The sequence below is a fragment of the Balaenoptera acutorostrata genome, chromosome 19 (assembly GCF_949987535.1).
Source record: "Balaenoptera acutorostrata chromosome 19, mBalAcu1.1, whole genome shotgun sequence".
In the NCBI taxonomy this organism is placed as follows: Eukaryota; Metazoa; Chordata; class Mammalia; order Artiodactyla; family Balaenopteridae; genus Balaenoptera; species Balaenoptera acutorostrata.
In genome coordinates this window covers 1,379,891-1,397,996 of record NC_080082.1, presented here as the reverse complement: position 1 = coordinate 1,397,996, position 18,106 = coordinate 1,379,891, and the positions used below count along the sequence as shown (strand labels likewise).

The 18,106-nt window shown below is 63.0% G+C and overlaps 1 protein-coding gene across 2 annotated transcripts in view; it reads left to right on the top strand.

Annotated features, from left to right (window-relative positions):
* The window catches only part of ZFPM1 (zinc finger protein, FOG family member 1), a 44,162-nt gene that overhangs the window by 14,906 nt on the left and 11,150 nt on the right, over positions 1 to 18,106 (top strand). For both annotated transcript variants that reach the window (XM_057534395.1, XM_057534396.1), the window contains exon 4: positions 11,218 to 11,351. In XM_057534395.1, coding sequence (XP_057390378.1) covers positions 11,218 to 11,351 — 134 coding nt within the window. The remainder of the gene's footprint in view (positions 1 to 11,217; positions 11,352 to 18,106) is intronic.

Here is an 18,106-nt window from a genome sequence, read left to right as displayed (position 1 = left end):
AGGGGGAGAATAACCACCCCTTAGGGCACGTGGTGATTTGAGGACTGAGTCATCAGTGCCCTGAGAGCAGGTGTCTGCTGGTTCCACAAGGTGCAGTGAGCGCGCACGGCTTACGAGAGGGGCTTTAGCAGTTCCCGGGGACTGGCCTCATGCTGGTCATCCTCAGGGGCCCTGGGGCCCAGTGCGCCAGTTAGAGCCGTGGCACCTTGGGCAAGACATAGCCCTCCCCGGGCTCAGCCTCCTTTGTGGGCGGGGCAGCCAGGGTGCTCATAAAGGATCCACAGGAGTTCAGGGCCTGTCACCTTCTCTGGAAGGAGCTTCTTATTCCCTAAAGGGCCGGTCCTGCGGGGTGGTGCAGTGTCAGGACATTCTCGATGGTGTTGGCCAACCTCAGTGCCCGCCACTGCCCCTCGGGTGGGGGTGGGCGCCTGTCAGGCTGGGGTAGGACGAGACTGGCCCGAGGCTGGGGGCAGCGCCGAGGTCCTGGCAGTGGCAGGGCGGGGCACCCTCCCTTTACCCCCTTGACCACCTGGCCTCCGCCCAGACCCTCGCTTGCCCACATGCCCACCCCTCCTGCCCATTCGCAGCAGAGAGACAGGGCTCCGAGGGACGGGAGGGTGGGGCCCGGGGACACAGGGAGCAGGGTGGGCCGGCCGGCCCGCTGAGAGGCGGTGAGCTGGAGGCTGACCGGAAGGAAGGGCCCTCGGTGGCATTGGCTCCTGGAAAAACAGGGCAGGGTCCGGGAGGCCCAGGCTGATAGGAGCCTGATAAGCTACTTGCACAGGAGGTGTTTTCTTTACCTTATCTCACCGGTCCTGCTTCCAGCCCACCCTCCAGGACCAGGCTGGGCTGGGGAGAGCCAGGGGCCCCCACCCATCCCTGTTCTCAGTCCACAGGGTCTCCCAAGACCCAAAGGGCCAGGGCCAGGGGCTGGTGGGGCCCTCCGCCCACTTCACAGGTGGGAAGGCTAAGGCCCAGAGACCCAGGGCGCTTTTTGTGTTTTAAGCTTTTTGAGAAGGCTGGGGAGACCTCAAGGCCTCCCGTTTTGAGGCGCCCGGGGAGCCGTGGTGCTCAGGCTCCGTGGGACGGGGGGCAAGGCTCTGACCCGGGTGGGGATGGTGAAGGGGCCGTCAGAAACCTGGTGTGGGGCTGGGCCCCATGCTGCGCTGCTGGCTATCCCCAGGCGGTCCCAGCTCCACCATTAGCTGGGGCCAGGGTTCAGCCCGATAAAGACAGGCTGTTGTTCTGTGTCAAAAAATCAATAATCCCCAGCGATGCCCCAGCGATAGGAGGAGAAGTTCACAGCACCAGCTGGCGGGGGCGGAGACGGGGCGGGCAGGGCCAGGGCTCCAGAACCTGGGGGCCACCCGCCCTGCCCGGCCGTTACCCAGCTGTCTGGTGGGGCCGATCCACAGTGGACTCCAGGCCCAGGGGGCGGCACGTCCTCCTCCTCGCCCACCCCCCATGCCACCTCTTTGCAGATGGGAAGCGGGAGCCCGAGGTGAGGCTCTGGGCCTCTGTGCATCCCGGGGTCAGGGGAGGTGAGAGCAGAGAGGAGGAGGACTGCCCCCGCCCGCCCCCCGCCCGGCCCAGCAGGACCAGACGCCCGTTCTCCCAGGCCTGTGGCTCGTCAGCAGGGCCCGGGCGTCCAGCCCCAGTGCCGCCTCTGGCCGCTGTCCTCCAGACTCAGGTGCTCGCGGGGGTCCACTGGGCCCAGGCGCTTTTAGGACACAGCCAGCTGACGTGACCCTGGCCCAAGGGGCTGACATTCTAGCGGAGAGACTGGGAGTCAGTAAAATACACACGTGGACTCCATGGTGCTGGACGTGGTAGCAGCTCAGGGCACAGCAAGCCGGCGGAGGTGGGGAGGGGCCGGCAGCCGATGGCGTCGCCCCCAGTGCACGCGTGAGGGGACTCGGGAACACAGGTCCCCAGCCAGCGCGTGCCCCCGGGAGGCCCTCCCCAGCCCGGGCCCTGTGGCAGGCACTGTGCCTGGCGCCCATTGGCCCACGTTGGACCGGCCGCAGTGCCGCCCTGCCAGCCCCCTCTGCCGTCAGCTCCGGGAACCTCGCCTGCCTGCCGGCTCCACCCCACGCTCGGGCTGCCCCGCGTGACGCAGCCACCGGGCAGGGCCTGGCAGGAGAGAGGAGGCTGGCAGGCAGCAGGTGTGGGGGCAGGTGTGTCCCCCACCGCGGGAGGGCCTTGAGAGGCGCTCTCGGGTCTGAGCTCTGGAACCCTCTCCAGGCCAGCCCCTGCCACCGGCCACTGTGAGCGCAGGGTCTGTGGGCAACTTCTTAGGAAGGACGTGCTGGGCTCGAAGCCCTTTGAAAACCTCTGGGCTGGAATGAGGGCCGCCCCGTCCAGGGAGGCTCAGGCTGTGCACAGCCTGCCCGGCCCAGAACTCGGGGGGGCTGGGTGCCGGCAGAGGGCGCCAGGGCCAGCGGAGAGGCGGCAGGCTTCCCCAGGCGGCAGTAGGACCAGGGACGCCCAGGGGCCGCTGGGGGCAGCTCCCAGGAGCGTCCTCTCCTCTAACGTTCACCGTCAGGGAAATGGGCATCCATCCATCTTGGTCACAGTCACAGCTCCAGAGCCGGGCCCTCAGTAACATAAACAACACAACAGTGATGCGGGGAGCTTGGCCGCAGGACGGGCGCGGGCTGGGGTGGCATCTCAGCCGGGAGATGGGGCTGGGAGGCTGGGAGAGGCGTTCACCGTCCGAGGGCGGCAGCCGGCGCTGGGCTGCAGCAGGTCGTGGCCCTGCGGGAACCAGAGCCTGGCTCGGCCATGGTGTCCGCTTCCCCCCACGAGGCCAGAGATCCCAGGCCACACGTGACATCTGGTATTTAACCTGCAACGGCCAGTCCCCGTTTTCATGTGTGCCCTCAGCTCATAGCTCCCCGGCCCCTCCAGCTTCCTCTCCCAATTCCGGTCCCTCCTGCGAGGGTCCAGGCCCTCCGAGGGGCTCTGTGGGGACGCCCAGGCTGGTGGAAACCCTCACCCAGCCCCGGAGAGCGCTTGGAGGATCAGCAGCTCAAGTGGCATTGCTCCTGAGCCAGCGCTCATGTGCGCCCCAGGCTCCCTCGGCCCGTCTTCCCTGGAGGGCGCACGTCAGCTTGTTCCTTCCATCTAGGCTGTACTGCCTGCCTTGGGGCCGGGGTCCTGGGGCCGGGCCTGTTTCCTGCCCCGCTTAGCTCCGTTGCTGCCACCTGTGAAATGGGGACAGGATTGCGCTGGGGGTCCGGAGCGCCCGGCCCCTTGACGTGCTAGACTTGCCGTGAGTGAGGGCGCACCGCCTGCCCTGGGGTCGCGGCTTTGGGGTCAGAGGGATCTGGGCGTCACTCTCCTGTGCTGCTTGCTGGCCGTGTGGCCTCAGACAATCCCTTGACCTCTCCAACTGCTTTCCTCAACTGGAAGAGAGCAGAGGAAACGGACCGCACCCATTTTCACCCCAAGCTTTTTTAAGCCTGTCCCCTTGACACTTTGTCCCCATGAGTCACAGGTGGGAGCCTGAGTCTTTCCAAAGGCGCCGTGGTCGCTGGTGACACCCAGGGTTAGGATCAAGCTCCGCCCCTTTTTGTTTCCTGATGTGGCATTCAGGTGTGGCCTGATCCAGGGGACAGGCCGGTGCCCCATGGCCCTGGGTCTCCTGGTCCTGGAGCCCCAGGCTGCGTGGGCCTTTCTGCCTTCTTCCTGCCCTGAAAGGCGGGACAGCTCAGAGAAAAGCCTGTCAGCAGGGTGGGAGTCTCGCCATGGCCTGGGCCTGGGCCTGGGAAACCAGCCCAGATGGGAGAAGCCGCACAGCTACAGCGGATGTGCGGGCCTCCTGCGGGGCATCTGGCTGCCCACCGTGCACCGTCCCACAGCCCTCCCCATGCCCCAGGGCCCAGGTCTCCCTCCTTGCCTGTCCCCAGTCCCCCCTCCTCGGGGCCTTGTTGCCCCATCTATAAACAGGAATCAGAAACGGGCCAACAGGGTGGGGCCCAGAAGTGGGGGTGTTCCGGGGAGCTGATGGGAATTTGCTGTCTGCTGGCCGTTTCTCTCCAGGCCCCGTCTGCCCCCTCCCGCCGGATCACGGGAGGGTCACACGCGAGCAGGGCCTCGGCATCCACGCAGACGAGCCCTCCCCTCCCAGCCCAGAGGCTCCGTGACCACGGAGCAGAAGGGAGGGTGGGCAGCCCCGGGCCTTGAGTGTCCAGACAGGTCCCCACAGCCTCGGTGGTGCCCACCCCGCGTGGTCGGGCTCGCGCCTCCCATACCACCCAGAAGGTGGTCTCCTGTGCCTGCCCGGGAGCCCTGTTTGGTGTATCCACGTGATTAGGGCTCTGCCCCGCCATGGACAGCGGACCCCACAGCGTACCGGGGCCGGGGCACCCAGGCGGGCGGCTGCTGGTGGCTGCAGCTGTATCCCGCTGCCGCGGCACTTGCCGTGGAGGCGAGGATGGTGGTCGCGTGGCGCTGCACCTGGGCTGCAGGAAGCCCCATCACTGCTGAGAGCAGGCACTGGTGTCGTCTGTTTGGGGGATGGGTCCCCCCAGGCCCAGAGGGGCTGAGAGCCTGGTCAGGGTCGTGCAGGGACTGCAGCTTAGCCCAGCCGGACCCCTGCCAGCTTCCCGTGGTCACTGAGCACCCACCCTGCCGGGCCCTGCCCTTCGGCCCTGCACCTGTTGTGTCATGTGACCTTGCAACGGCCTGGGAGGTGGGCACCCTCATCCCCCACTTCACTTCACACAAGAGGAAGCCACGGGCAGGAAGGGACATGCCCTGGTACTGACCCAGGTCCTGGAGCCTCGGGGATGACGGGGGTCGGGCCTCATCCCCTGGCAGCTGGGTTACTAGGCGCTCCCTCCCCCCGCCAGGCGTCTCAGTCCCAGAAGGGCAGGGACAGCCCTGCTGCTGAGAGCTGCAGGACAGACACCGCCTCCACCCCCTGTCCCCTTATCTCTCTGTCCTCCTAGGGCCTCAGCTGCCACCCAGTCAGGAGGGTCAAGTTGGGGGCAGGAAAACGGCTGGACTCGAGAGCTGGTGACCATGGGCAGGTCCCACCACCCTCGGTTCCGGACCGTGGGGGGCCCGGTGAGCTGCGTCTGCAGTGGGCGGGGCTGAGCCAGCATATGAGTAAGCAGGCCAAGGGGACAGCGAGGTGGCTCGCCCCGCCCCGCAGACCCCCACTGACCCCGCTGCCTGGTCTGCTGCGTGACCTTGAGTGAGGCGCTCGCCCTCTCTGGGCCTGGTTCCAAGTTGGCGGAACCCCTCGGGGCCCACAGCCTCCCAGCCTGCCCTGCTCTGGGCCCAGGCCCTTGGAGACTTCTAGAACCCTGCTGGGGCAGGGCCTGCTCACCCCTGGGGTTTTCTCTCCCTCTCTCCTTTTTCTCTCCCTTTTTTGTGACTTTTATCAAAGGCAAACAGCGTGATCCTGAGATAGGGCCACTCCCGACAAAGCCAGGGCCAGCTGGCCCCCGGGAGCCGCAGGGTGGGGCCGGGCGGGATTGATGAGGCCGATTAGATAAGTGGGTGCTGGCAGTGACCCCAGGGTGGGCGCCCACACGCCGATCCCAGAGCCCACTGTCCAGGGCGGGGGCTGCCAGGCGGCTGGCCTTTGTACCCTGGAGGCCAATGGCCATTAGCACAGAGCCTGGCCCCTGGAAGGAGGGGCCAGCCGGCAGGGCGCAGGAGGCCTCCCTGAGCTCACCAACACTCCTGCAAACAGCAGGGCTACCCGGTCAGCGCTGCCAGCCCGCCTGCGGGGCCGTGGCTCAGTGAGCCTGGGGCCTAGGGTGTGGGCTTGGTGGGCCCCAGAGCCAGATGGTCTGGGTTGGAGCCCTAGATTCTGTCAGAAAGGAGCTCAGGGCCGGTGGGGTGAGTGCAGCCCTTGCTGCGCAGCCTGGAGCAGGTCTCTCGAGCTCTCTGGGCCGCCCCTGTGGGAGGGGACGGGCAGATCAGAACCTCCTCACGGCTCGTTTTGCGTGTTATTGAAGGAGGGCGCCAAGGGCTCCAGGAGGGAGTGGGGCAGAGCCAAGTCTGAGGGCAGCTCCGTGCAGCCCTGGCGGGGCCGTAGGCCTCGGGACACCCGGGCGCCGGGGGAGAGGAAGCGCGGGGCCGGCCGCGCCGACCGACAGGCTGTCTCGACTCTTGCAGCCGCCAGCCCAGCAGGTGAACTGAGGCTCAGCGAGAGCCGGGCAGAGGCAGGACTCAGCCCGCTTGTTGACTGCAGACCCCATTTCTCCCAGCTGCCACCCCAGCTGCTGGGCTCCCAGGATGGGGTCCTAAGCCTGGCCTGGGGCAGCGATGCCCAGCTCTGCCTCCTTTCCCTGGCCCCTCGGGACGCCATCGAAGGGTTTTAAGAGCTAAACAGGTGTTTAAATCACATAAATATGCAAAGGCTGAATTTTCTCGTCTGGATCCTCACAGATGCTTGGGGGTGAAGTTGAATCCCAGCGCGGCATATTTGCTCTGGAAATAACGTGTGTGGGGTTGTATGACAGAATAAATTAGTCTTTGTCCCAACGCTGTGCCTGTAGTGATGGCCCGACCCCCGTGGGGAGGTCCACCCAGGCAGTGCAGGGCCTGCCCCCTCCTCCAGAGGAGACCAGGCTGCGGATGGGGAAAGTGAGGGCAGAGCAGGGAGAGTCAGCCCTGCAACGGGAGAGCGGGGGCTCGCCTGCCACCCCTCCCCTCCCCTCCAGCAGCCTCTCCCCGCCCTCTTCTCTGTCGCCTCCTGCCTATGACCAGAAAGACCCAGAAAAGGGTGTCAAGGCCCTGGCCATGAGCTTGCTGGGGCTCTGGTTCAAATCCTACCTGCCAGCTGTGTACCTTGGGCCAGTTGCTTAACCTCTCTGAGCCTCAGTCTCTCCCTTGGTACACCGGGGGGAATAACTTCGGCATGGCTGGGAGGAATCCCTGTGAATTATGCCAAGCGCTTGACTAAGGCTCTATAAACAAAAGCCAGGAATTGTGTTAGGACTGGGAGTTCCCAGGACAAATGGCATCACCCCTGCTGTCCAGCTGTGGGGACGGAGGCCATGGTACAGAGGTCAGGGAGGACTCAGCCAGGACCTCACCGGAGTTGGAGTCCTCTGTGCCCCGCTCTGGAGCTGGGAGGAGGAAACAGAGACATGGGTCACAGGAGGCTACCAGGGCAGAGGACACCTCCACCTGGAAGTCCATCCTGACTGGCCCACCATTGGAGATACTGCCGCCCATGTTTCCTGGGAGCCCTGAGGGCAGAGGCCATGCCTCCCTCAGCTCTGCCCCAGGTACCCACGTGGGGTTTTGTGAGTCCAGAGAATGGGTTCTGGCCCCACCTCTGGCCCGGGCTCGCAGTGTGGCTTGAGCACCCCTGGGCCTCCCTGGGCCCCAAGTTTCCTGTCAGTATGGTTGGGAGCTGACCATTTCCATGGCCACCACTGTCTAGATCCTCCAGCTCTTCAGAGGCTGTTTAAAAATAGCTGTGTCTTCCTGTCTGTCACTCTCCCAGCCAGCTCCTATCACGAGCTCAGCATCTCCTGCCCCCAGCCCCTTCCTCACTCATTCATACTTTCATTCATTCTCAGCCTTGAACTGAGCCCTCACCAGGTACCCAGTCTGCGAGGAGTAGGTGGCCTTGCCTCTCCTGACCCCCGTTCTTTGGGATACAGTTTTATTTCTGGTTGGGAGAGGGTCTCTGATAGGTGCTGACTGGGCTTTAACACCTGCTTGACTGTGCAAGGGGTTGGGCAGGAACTGGGAGCTGGAAATAGGTTATCCGAGTGGATGGATGTTGAACATCACCAGGGCCACCATGGACAGTTGCACAGGTTGTGCACTGCACAAGGGCACTGAATGAGCTGGGGCTGAGATCCAGCCATGTTCCCGTCATGGAGCCAGGCATCTGCTATGGCCCTGCATCCACCCACATGGGGTACCCTTTCTAATGCCCAGCCTCTCAGGGACGGCCTCCCCTGGACCAGGGAGGGGGCTTCCAATGGCGACCACTGCCCGATCCTCAGCCCACATCCCTCAGATCCCTGGCCTCCCTGCCTTTCCCAGGCCTCGACCATCCCCCAGCAAGCCCTGAGTGGTGGGTTCTGCCCTGTCGTGCAGAACGGCCGCCTTTATCAGGAGCCGTCCTCCCTCTGGTGGTGCGTGATACCCAGGAGATGGAGTGGCTGCCACGGGAAGCACCAGCCACGCTGTTATCTGGGAGCTGGGGCCGCCAGCCCTGGGGCGCGATTAGGGGCCACGGCAGTTTGTGGTACAGCGTGGGCGGGTGCGGGGGCTCACTGGCTCTGCCCCTTCCTCTGGGGGGCTACCAGGACTGGGGATGAGCTAGGGCCAGGGCTCTGAGAAAAGGGCCTCAGGACCCCACGGGTGCAGCGAGCCAGGGGCAGACTGGGGGCCTGGGGCTGCACCCCGCCCCGTCTCGCCCACAGGGTGACCTGGGCCAGCCACCTCCGACCCTGCTGTGTCCTTGAGTCTGTGTGGGACTTGGCCTACACTGGGGAAGACTGAACTGAATTCGCCGCTCCTCCTCCCCCCAGGAAGGTGGGTGCCGGCCTCAGATGGACGGCACTGTCTCCTACTGGGGGCCCAGGCCTGACAAGCCAGGAACAGGCCCTGGACACTGAAAGGAAAATATGTGACGGCAACAGAGGGAGTCGTGGTCACTGTCACTGTCGTCTGTGGCCCCAGCGGCAGAACTGAAGTCCAGAGAGAGAGTGGGCCTCCCCGCTCTGGAGGGCCAAGTGTGGGCCGACCCCATGAGGCTTAGCGCAGGTCTGGCTGTGTGGACGGGCACCGGCCATGGTGTTGGGAAGCGGGATGATTCCGCCTTGACCCCACCGTCCTGAGGGGGGGATGGGAGGGGGCAGGTGGTACACGGCTCAGCCCACGGTGGGCTCCCCGCCAGCCTCAGAAGGAGAGCGTAGACCCGTCGGATGGCTGGCCAGACCATTTGGATGGCCAAGTGAGTGCCCAGCAAACCTGCCTTTAGACAGCCTCTCCCCACACACCCACGCCCTGGGGCCAGCTGGGCGGGGAACCAGAGACCCAGATATACCCAGGACAGCAGCGGCCCGGGCTCAGATCCTGGCATCCCGCTGCCAGCTATGTGGCCTCTCGGGGCCTCAGTTTCCTCATCTGTATTGGGGGGGGGTGGGGACCAGGAGAGGGCCGACGTCATAGGGCCATTTGGGCAGGAACGGGTGACCGCGTGCCGGCTGGGACCCTGGCATCCTGGGTGCACGGGTAGAGGACACGGCCCCTCGTGGGCGGGCTGCAGAGTGACACGGCCGGCCTCTGTCCCCCTCACCACGGGGCCGATAAAGGGCGCCGCCTCCTGGCCCCGTCCTGGTCCCCTGCCATCTTATCTGCCCTGGGGAAGACAAGGACCCAGTTAGAACATTGTAGCCGGGCCTCCTGGTGTATTTACACGTTATCTGTGCCATTAGGCCGGCAGTTATCTGATAATCGGGCCCATTAAGGCCACAGCCCGCCCGATCGGGGATCCAGGAAGCAGGGCCAATGCAGCAGCGCTTGCTCGGGGCCCAGGCCAGGCCACGTGAGGCCTCTGTGGGCCCAGGCAGCCCAGGTGGCACCCGAGGCACAAGGCGGCCCCGCCTTCCTGGGCAGAGGGCGTGTGGCCTGGGGAAGGACCGCCCTCTGCGGGCACGGCCACCATCATCCCCTCGGCTGTGGGGACGCTAAGGCTCGAGATGGCAGGTAACATGCCAGGTGTGCATCTCCCAGGGCGGCCTGGGCAAATTCACACGACCTTGGTGCCTTGAAACGTCAGAGATCTACTGTCTCACAGCTCTGGAGCCAGAAGTCCCGAATCAAGGCGTGGGCAGGGCCGCGTTCCCTCAGGGGCTCCAGATGCAGTGTCCCCCCAGCTGTATCCCACCAGTGCCCGCCCTGTCTTCAAGTGGACTTCTTCCTGTGCCTCTTTTTTTCTGTGTGTCTCTTATGAGGACATTTGTCATTGGCTGTAGGGCCTACTGGATAATCCGATGGTCTCACCTTGAGATCCGATCTCAGTCACTTCTGCAAGGACCCTTTTTCCAAATAAGGGAACATTCCCAGGTTGCTGGCGGAGGTATCTTTCGGGGGCCGCCATCCAGCCCACCCCACAAGGTCACGTGGGTCGTGCGCTGAGGCCGGGCCGAACCTGGGAGCCCACCTGCAGACCTGGTGCGACCCCAAGGTCCCTCCCCGTGAGCAGGTCTGTGGCGGGGCTCCTGGCAGAGGCCGGTCTGTCCACGTCAGTGGAACCGAATCCTGCCGGTGGCCGGCCACACACGCCGCTCCCCTAGCTGAGCCACAGGAACCACAGGCCGGGCCACGCAAGCTGGCAGCGTCCGGGAGCTTGGCCCTGATCCCGGCACAGGTGGCCGCGGCCCGAGAGCCTTAGGCCCTCAGCCGGGTGACAGGCCGCTCGGGCAGGCAGCCGCCGACCAAGGGCCTCGGCAGGAGTGGGGTCCAGACCTTTCCAGAGGGCAGGCGGGGGTCCTGCAGGGAGGGACGTTGGCGCTACCCGAGCGCAGTCCGGCTGTGCCGAGGGCCTCGGCCGGCAGTGGGGGGGGGGGGGGGGGGGAGGGGGGGAGGGGAGGAACACTTGGCTCCAGGCCTGTTTCCCCCCGCCGGGCCCTGTGCTGAGGTGCTAAGAGGATTGACTTGCTCAGTCCTCACCCCAACCACAGGGGGTGGGAGGTGCGGGGTCCCTGTCTCAGAGACGGGAGCCAAGGCCCAGCATTTCACAGCTGCCCGCACAGGCGTGCTCTGCGGATGCTGGGGCTCGAGCTGATGGGAAGGGGCTGGGCGGACCGTGTGGAGGGGACGGGAGGCGGTCTCGTGGGCGTCATCGTCCTCCACTCTGTGCCTGCCCCCACGTGAGGCGGTAGGGGTGACCCGGTTCCGTGTGTGCGTCCTAGGCTGTGCAAGGCACACGCGTCCCAACGCAGCAGCCAGGGTCCCGCCGAGCGGTGCGCCCTCCCGCTCAGGTGCAGCTGCAGGCGCCACCGCTGTCCTATCTCTGCAGCCTGCCATCCCCCAGAACAGGTCTCACTGCAGGGGCTGGCCTGGCCCCCAGGACCCGGCACCGGCCGCCATCCCCGTAACCTGGGCCAGGGCCACTCTCCCTCCTCTGCCCTCAGCCCCGCAACTGCTCCTGGTGGGGCGGGTGCCGCAGGATAGACTGGACTTGCGACCCGGACCTCCTCACACATCTGACATCTCTCCCCGCAGATGAGCTGGAGCTGCTGCTGCAGGACGGACAGAGGTGCGTGCGGGCTCGGTGCAGCCTCGCCGAGGGCCTGTCCTGGGGCCCATTCCGCGGGAGCATCCAGACCAGAACCTCGTCCCCCGGGCAGGCGGAACCGGTAAGGAGCCCTGACCCCGGCCGCAGTGGCCAGGACAGTGTCTGGCCCAGGGCACAGGCCCCTTCAGCCCCCTGAGCCAGGCCTGGGCTAGACTCTCGTGCAGGAGCAACTGCCACTCCACGTGAAACATGTCAGGAGATGCAGCCATGAGGTGTTGGGAGCAGGGAGGAGTTAACTGCCTGGGAGCACGGGGAGGACTGCCTGGAGGAGGTGATGCGGGGCCTAGTGACCTTGGGGTGACACAGGGAGGGCTGCCTGGAAGAGGTGATGCAGGGCCTATGGGACCTCGGGGTGACACAGGGAGGGCTGCCTGGAGGAGGGGTTCTTTCAGCAGGCCCTTAATGAATGAGTAGAAGTTGGCGAGGCAGAGAAAGAGAAGGGCGTTCAAGGGAAGGAAGCAATAAGGAACCAAGTGGTGGGACTGGACCTGGCCTGTGGCCTGTGGCTGGGGAAGCAGGCAGGGACTGCGCCCTGGCACTGGGCTTCACGGGTGGGGCCACCCCTCGTGGTAAGCAAGGTGGTTTTCTGGATACTTGGGGGCAGCTGCAACCAAGGGTGAGATATTCGTTGCGTTTCCGTGCCTGTGGGCCCCCAGGTGACAGGGAGAGGGCGCTGCCTGAGCGTCTCTAGTGCGTGCTAATGACCACTGGGCTGTCATTTGTCTCAGGGCTACTGCTGAGCTGCCTTCAGTTTATGGCAAGTCGGTGTGGCGTTTTCTTGCAAAGGGTACAAATGCTTATTTTAGAATACGTTTTGGTTAAGAAAGGGCGTTGATGTATGGGAAGCAAGTAAGTGTGGGGCAGTGGAATGGGCACATACGGTGTGGTGGGAACCGGGAGGGGCCTGTGCTTGATGAGAGTTCAGGAAGCACCTCCTAGCCATGGTGACGCTTGCCTGGGAGGCCGGGCAGCACCCAGGTTGGTCCCCTCAGGCCCAGGCTCAGGTGCCCCAAATGTGCAGGCACAGCCATGGCCTGGGCCCTTCTGATTCCTAATGTGGCATTCAGGTGTGGCTGGATCCAGGGTACACACTGCTGGCAGGTGCCCTGTGATGCTGGGCCTCGTGGGCCTCTGATGGGCCTTCAGTGGCAGTGGTGGGGCTGTGTGTGTGGGGCTTCCCCCCAGCCCTGTGCCCGGAGGCCAAATGCTGCCTTAACAGCTCTGACCAGCTCCAACCCGGCAGAGCCCCCGTCTCTCTGCCAAGGAAACCAGGGCCCCAGGAACTTGGCCTGCAGCAGGGCTGGTAGAGAGCCGTGGGCAGGATCCCCAGCTGCAACCCTCGGACTGCCGCTCACAGCCCCCACCCACTCCCGTGTGCAGCGAAGCCTGGGCTGTGGGTCACGCTGCCTCAGAACCTCAGAGCTGGGGCCTGGGCCTCGGGAGATTGGAGACGTCTCAGCTAAGGCCCCTGGGCTGCCCACGCCGCCTGTCCCAGCTGAGTGGCCAGGTTCAGAGGGGCGGGGCTCACCCAGGCCACTCAGCGAGGGGGTGGGAGGCGGCCCAGGACCGAGGGCCCCACTTTCAAGGCCAGGCCATCCCCGTGGCACAGGGTCCAGGTCCTGGGGTCTCCTACCCTGTGGCCGTTTTGCCGTGTGCCCCCAGGCAGGCCCCCACCTCTCTGAGCTTCTGTCTCCTCAGCCTTTGGGACCTCAGGGGGGACACAGGGGAGCCCTGAAGGGTCCTTGAGGCCCGAGCCTGCGGACCCTGCGACCTCCCCGCAGAGGAGAGGGTGGGCAGAGCAGCAGCTCCTCTGTGACGTGGCGGCCTCCCGGGGCAGCCGGGCGGGTTAAACGCAGTGATCCACACGTGGTGCTTACCACAGGGCGTGGCTCAGCAGGCAGCGTGGCCAGCAGCCCTGCGGGAGGGATGACGCTCTTGCCCCGTGGCCCCGAGCAGGGAGGCAGCGGTGGGAGCTCCAGTGTGGATTTCAGCCCCTTGGAAGGAGCCACATTTTGGCTCCACTGTGTGACCAAGGCTGTGGTATTTCCAGGAGTCCCTGTAGGCAGTGAGCTCCCCGTCACTGGAGGTGTACAAGCAGCAGCTGACTCTTGAGAGAGAGGGTAGGCCGTTGGGGGGAGTTAATAGGAGCTCCGTGACTCTCATGTCTGAACTCTCAGAGAATAGCCGTAAGCAGTGATGGGACAGAGGCGGGATGGCTGAGGACTGGGAAGGTCAGTGTGTCCTGAGCAGGGCCTGCACCTCTCTCCTCCGCTCCCTCCTTGGGGACAGTCAACCCCTTCCAAGATGGACAGGTGCGGGTTCCCGACACACTGCTGTGCGCCCATCCTTATACTCGGCCCCTCGTTTTCTCCACCCCCCGTGAGGCGGGTACTGCTGTTCCCATTTCCCAGATGAGGAAACTGAGGCTCCAAGAGGTTAGGTAACTTGCCAAAGTCACCAGGACCAAATAGCAGAGGGGAAATCACTATTTTCCTAACCACAGAGACCCCTGCAGGACGGGGATGGGGGGCTGGAGATGCCCGCACCAGCCCTGGGATCCCCACCGCACCCCCACCCCTCCCGCCTGCAGTCTCCTCTCCGGGGGTTTTGTCCTCCTTGGGCCCAGGGCGCAGGTCAGCCTGGGGAGACTTGGCGTGAGGTTGGAAACCCTCTCCAGGCGGAGAGATAATCCAGGGAGTGCGCCAGAGAAGCCGGCCTCTGAGGCTCGTGCAGAGGGGCCCAGGGAGGAAGGAGCCGCCTGCTCTTCCCTGCAGCTTTATCTCCTGCAGAATTAAATCCTTGATTAACCCTTATCTCCCCAGCAGGCGCTATCTCCGCCTTGGCGCCGAGTGTCCAGACACACGTACAAGATGATTGATTTCTTAAAGATATGCGTGCCTTTCCGATACTTCATTTATTGTCTAAATATTTTCGCTAACATTTCAGCAGGCCCCTTATCGAGCTCAGCTGATGGGCCCCGGTTCTCTCCCCCGTGTACCTCCCGCCCCTGATCGTCCTGTCACCCGCCAGGCAGTTTGTCGTCGCTGTTTGGAGAGGGAAGTGGGAGAGGGGCGACGCTGGGGTGTGGCAACCCTTTCCCACTGGTCTCCTCAGGCCCAGGCTGCTTGCAGGCCGGAGGGGAGGCAAGGAGTGTCCCCGCACACACTGGGCGTCGGGGGTGGTACCCCAGAAAGGACACAGCACGCAGAGCCTGCCAGGAGGCGAGAATTGGTTCTGGCACCAACTTGCTGTGGGACCTCCAGGTCCCCTCGGATCCAGCTGTGGTTTCACCACAGAAACCCAGGGCTTGGAGGTGCAGCAGCTCTAGACTTGTACTCAGATGCAGAAGAAATGTTCAGGATGGGTGGGTGGGTGGTGGGTGGGTGTGTAGATGGATAAATGGATTGTGTGTGGAGGGGTAGATGGTGGAGGGAGGGATGGATGGATAGACAGGTAGATGGAAGGTGGATGGGTGGCGAATGGATTGGTGAATGGTGGGTGGACGGATTGGTGAATGGTGGGTGGATGGGTAGATGGATGTGTGGACAGGAAGATGATAGATAGATGGGTAGAAGGTGGATGGACCAGTGGAAGATGGATGGACCAGTGGAAGATGGATGGATGGGTGAATGGTAGATGGACATGTAGATGGAGGAGAGATGGGTGGATGGAGAGATGGACGGGTAGATGGTAGTTGGATATATGTACAGGTAGATGTTGGATGGATGGGTGGGGACAGGTAGATGGATGGATGAGTAGAAGGTGGATGGTTGATGGAAGGGTGGATGGTGGATGGACAATTAGAAGGTGGAAGGATGGGTGAATGGTGGATAGATGGGTGGATGGTTGTGGAGGATCAGTTGAGTGGATATTGAATGGATGGTGGATGGACGAGTAGAAGTTGGATGGCCAGGTGGATGGGCAGGGGAGAAGGAGAAGGTGGCTGCATGGGTGGGTGATTGGATGTGTGGATGGATTGGTGGATGGTGGGTACAAGGTGTATAGAAGGGTGCATGGTGGATGGATGGGTGGGTGGGTGAGTGGAGATGTGGATGGATAAATGGATGGCAGATAGACAGGTAGAAGGTAGATGGATGGTGGATGGACGGGGAGAAGGTGGATGGACAGTGGATGACAGAGGGATGGGTGGATGGTTGTGGAGGGGCAGTTGAGTGAATATTGAATGGATAAATGGATGGTGGATGGACAGATAAATGGCAGATGGATGATGGACAGTAGATGGACAAGTAGCCGGTGGATGGGTAGATGGATGGATGGACAGGTAGATAGATGCATGTACAGGTAGATGGTAAATGGAAGGTTGAATGCTAGATGGATGGGCAGAAGGTGCATGGATGGCTGGATGGTGGATGGACAGGTGGATGGTTGATGGAGGGGGGATGGTGGATGGGCGGGTAGAAGGAGGATGGTGGATGGATGAGTGGGTGGTAAATGGACGGGTGGAAGGTGGATGGACAGTGGATGGTAGAGGGATGGTTGTGGAGGGGCAGTGAGTGGATATTGAATGGATAATGGATGGTGGATGGACGGGTAGAGGGTGGTTGGAAGGGTGTATGTGGATGGACAGGTGGATGGTGGATGGACAGGTGTGGTGGATGACGGGTAGATGGTTGGAGGGGTGAGTGAGTAGATATTGGATGGAAAAATGGTTGGTGGATGGACGGGTAGATGGTGCATGGACGGGGGCGGATGGATGGATAAATGGTGGACGGACAGAGAAAGTGGATGGATGTGTGGTGAGTGGATGGGTGGGTGAGTGGATGTGTGGATGGATACATGGACGGTGGGTGGATGGGTAGATGGACAGGTGGATGGACAGATGGGTGAGTGGATGTGTGGATGGATAAATGCATGGTGGATAGACGGGTAGGGTGGATGGTGGATGGACGGGTGGATGGATTGGTGGGTGAGTGGATATAGGATGGATACATGGATAGTGGATAGACTGGTAGATGGTGTAGGACGGGTGGATGGGTAGAAGGTCGTTGGACAGGCAGATGGTGGATGCATGGGTGGATGGTGGATGGACAGGGGGTAGTGGACAGATGAGTGGATGTTGGATGGATGGGTAGAAGGTAGATAAACAGGTAGACAGTGGATGGACGGGTGGATGGATGGGAGGGTGAGTGGATACTGGATGGATAAATTGATGGTGGATGGATGGACAGGTAGACAGTGGACTGATGGGTGGAAGGTAGAACGATGAGCAGAGATGGATGGACGGGTGGATGGGTGGGTTAGTGGATGTGTGGATGAATAAACGGATGGATGGTGGATGGATGGGTGGATGTGGATGGATGGGTGAGTGGAGATGTGGATGGATAAATGGAGAGTGGATTGCCGTGTGGATGGTAGGAGGATGGACGGGTGGATGTGTGGATGGATAAATGGATGATAGATAGACAGGTAGATAGTGGATACATGGGTGATAGATGGTCAGGTGGGTGGACGGGTGGACAGACAGGTAGATGGTAGATGGAAGGTTGAATGCTAGATGGATGGTCAGAAGGGGGATGGATGGCTGGATGGCGGGTGGACGGGGGGATGGACAGAAGGGTGAGTGGATGTGTGCATGGATAAAGAATGGTGGATAGGTGGTTGGATGGATGGATGGATGGACGGGTGAAAGGTGAATGAACGGGTGTACAGTGGATTGATGGGTCGAAGGTGGATGGACGGGTGGATGGTGGATAGATAGGTGAGTCAGTGGATGTGCTGATGGATTAATGGATGGTGGGTGAATGGGTAGAAGATAGATGGAGGAGTAGACAGTGAATGGACAGATAGATGTTGGAAGGATGGGTGGATGGATGGATGAATGAACGAATGGGCCCGCACTCACTCGGCCCATCCGTCTGTCCAGTTGTCCCCCCATGGCTCACCCACTTCAGCCACGAGGCCACCGTGACATCAGTGAGAGCTGGGAGGTACCCCCTGGATGGCGAGCAGGGCAGCGGGTCTGAGCAGAAAGCCCCTGCCTGTGAGGCTGACGTGGGACCATCCAGGCCCAGCCGCCAGCTGACCCCCCGCAGATGGGCTCTGAGTGGCCCTCCACATGGGGCCCCTGCAAAGGCTGTTGTCAGCGGTCATCGCCTGGCAGAGCCAAACTCACAGGACGATCCCGGGCCGGGGGGCGATGGGGCTGCAGTGCACGAGCCCGGTGCCCCCCTGGCGAGGCCCCCCTCCCTCTGGCTGTGAGAGGGAGTAATTCCCAAGGGAAGGCGCTCAGCCCAGGCATGGTGCATTATGGGTCTGTCTTTGCCAGATGGGGCCATGCCTTGAGCTGCCCGTGTCTTGCTTCTCTTGCCTCGTGAAACGTCTGGTGCCAAGGGCGGAAAGCCATTGCCTCTGGCGATGGTGACTGGGACGCAGGTGGGGGCTTCTCAGGACACGCTGAAAGAGAGAGACGGGTGCAGGCCCCAATCAGAGCCCACCCCAGGCCTGCCCCAGCCCCGACCTCCCCTCGACGCTACTTCATGCGCTGCACGGCGAGTTTGGGAACAGCCTCAGATACGGCTGTCACAGCGGATGCGGTAGAGATAGGGTTTCTGATGGTTATCAGCGGGCACAGAACCCAGACACTGACCTCTTTGTTGGGGGAACAAGGAGGGTTCTCAGATGCACCCAGAGAATTTAAAGTGACCGCCCGCTGTCCCGGGGCTGGGTGGGGCGGCCTGGAGTCAGGAGGGAGGGACAGGGCGACCCCCAGGGCTGAGGCAGGGTGGGGGCTAAGCTTCTTGCAGACGCCGCACCCGGCCTGTCTGGGGCGAGCTGGACCCAGACCCAGACCCAGCA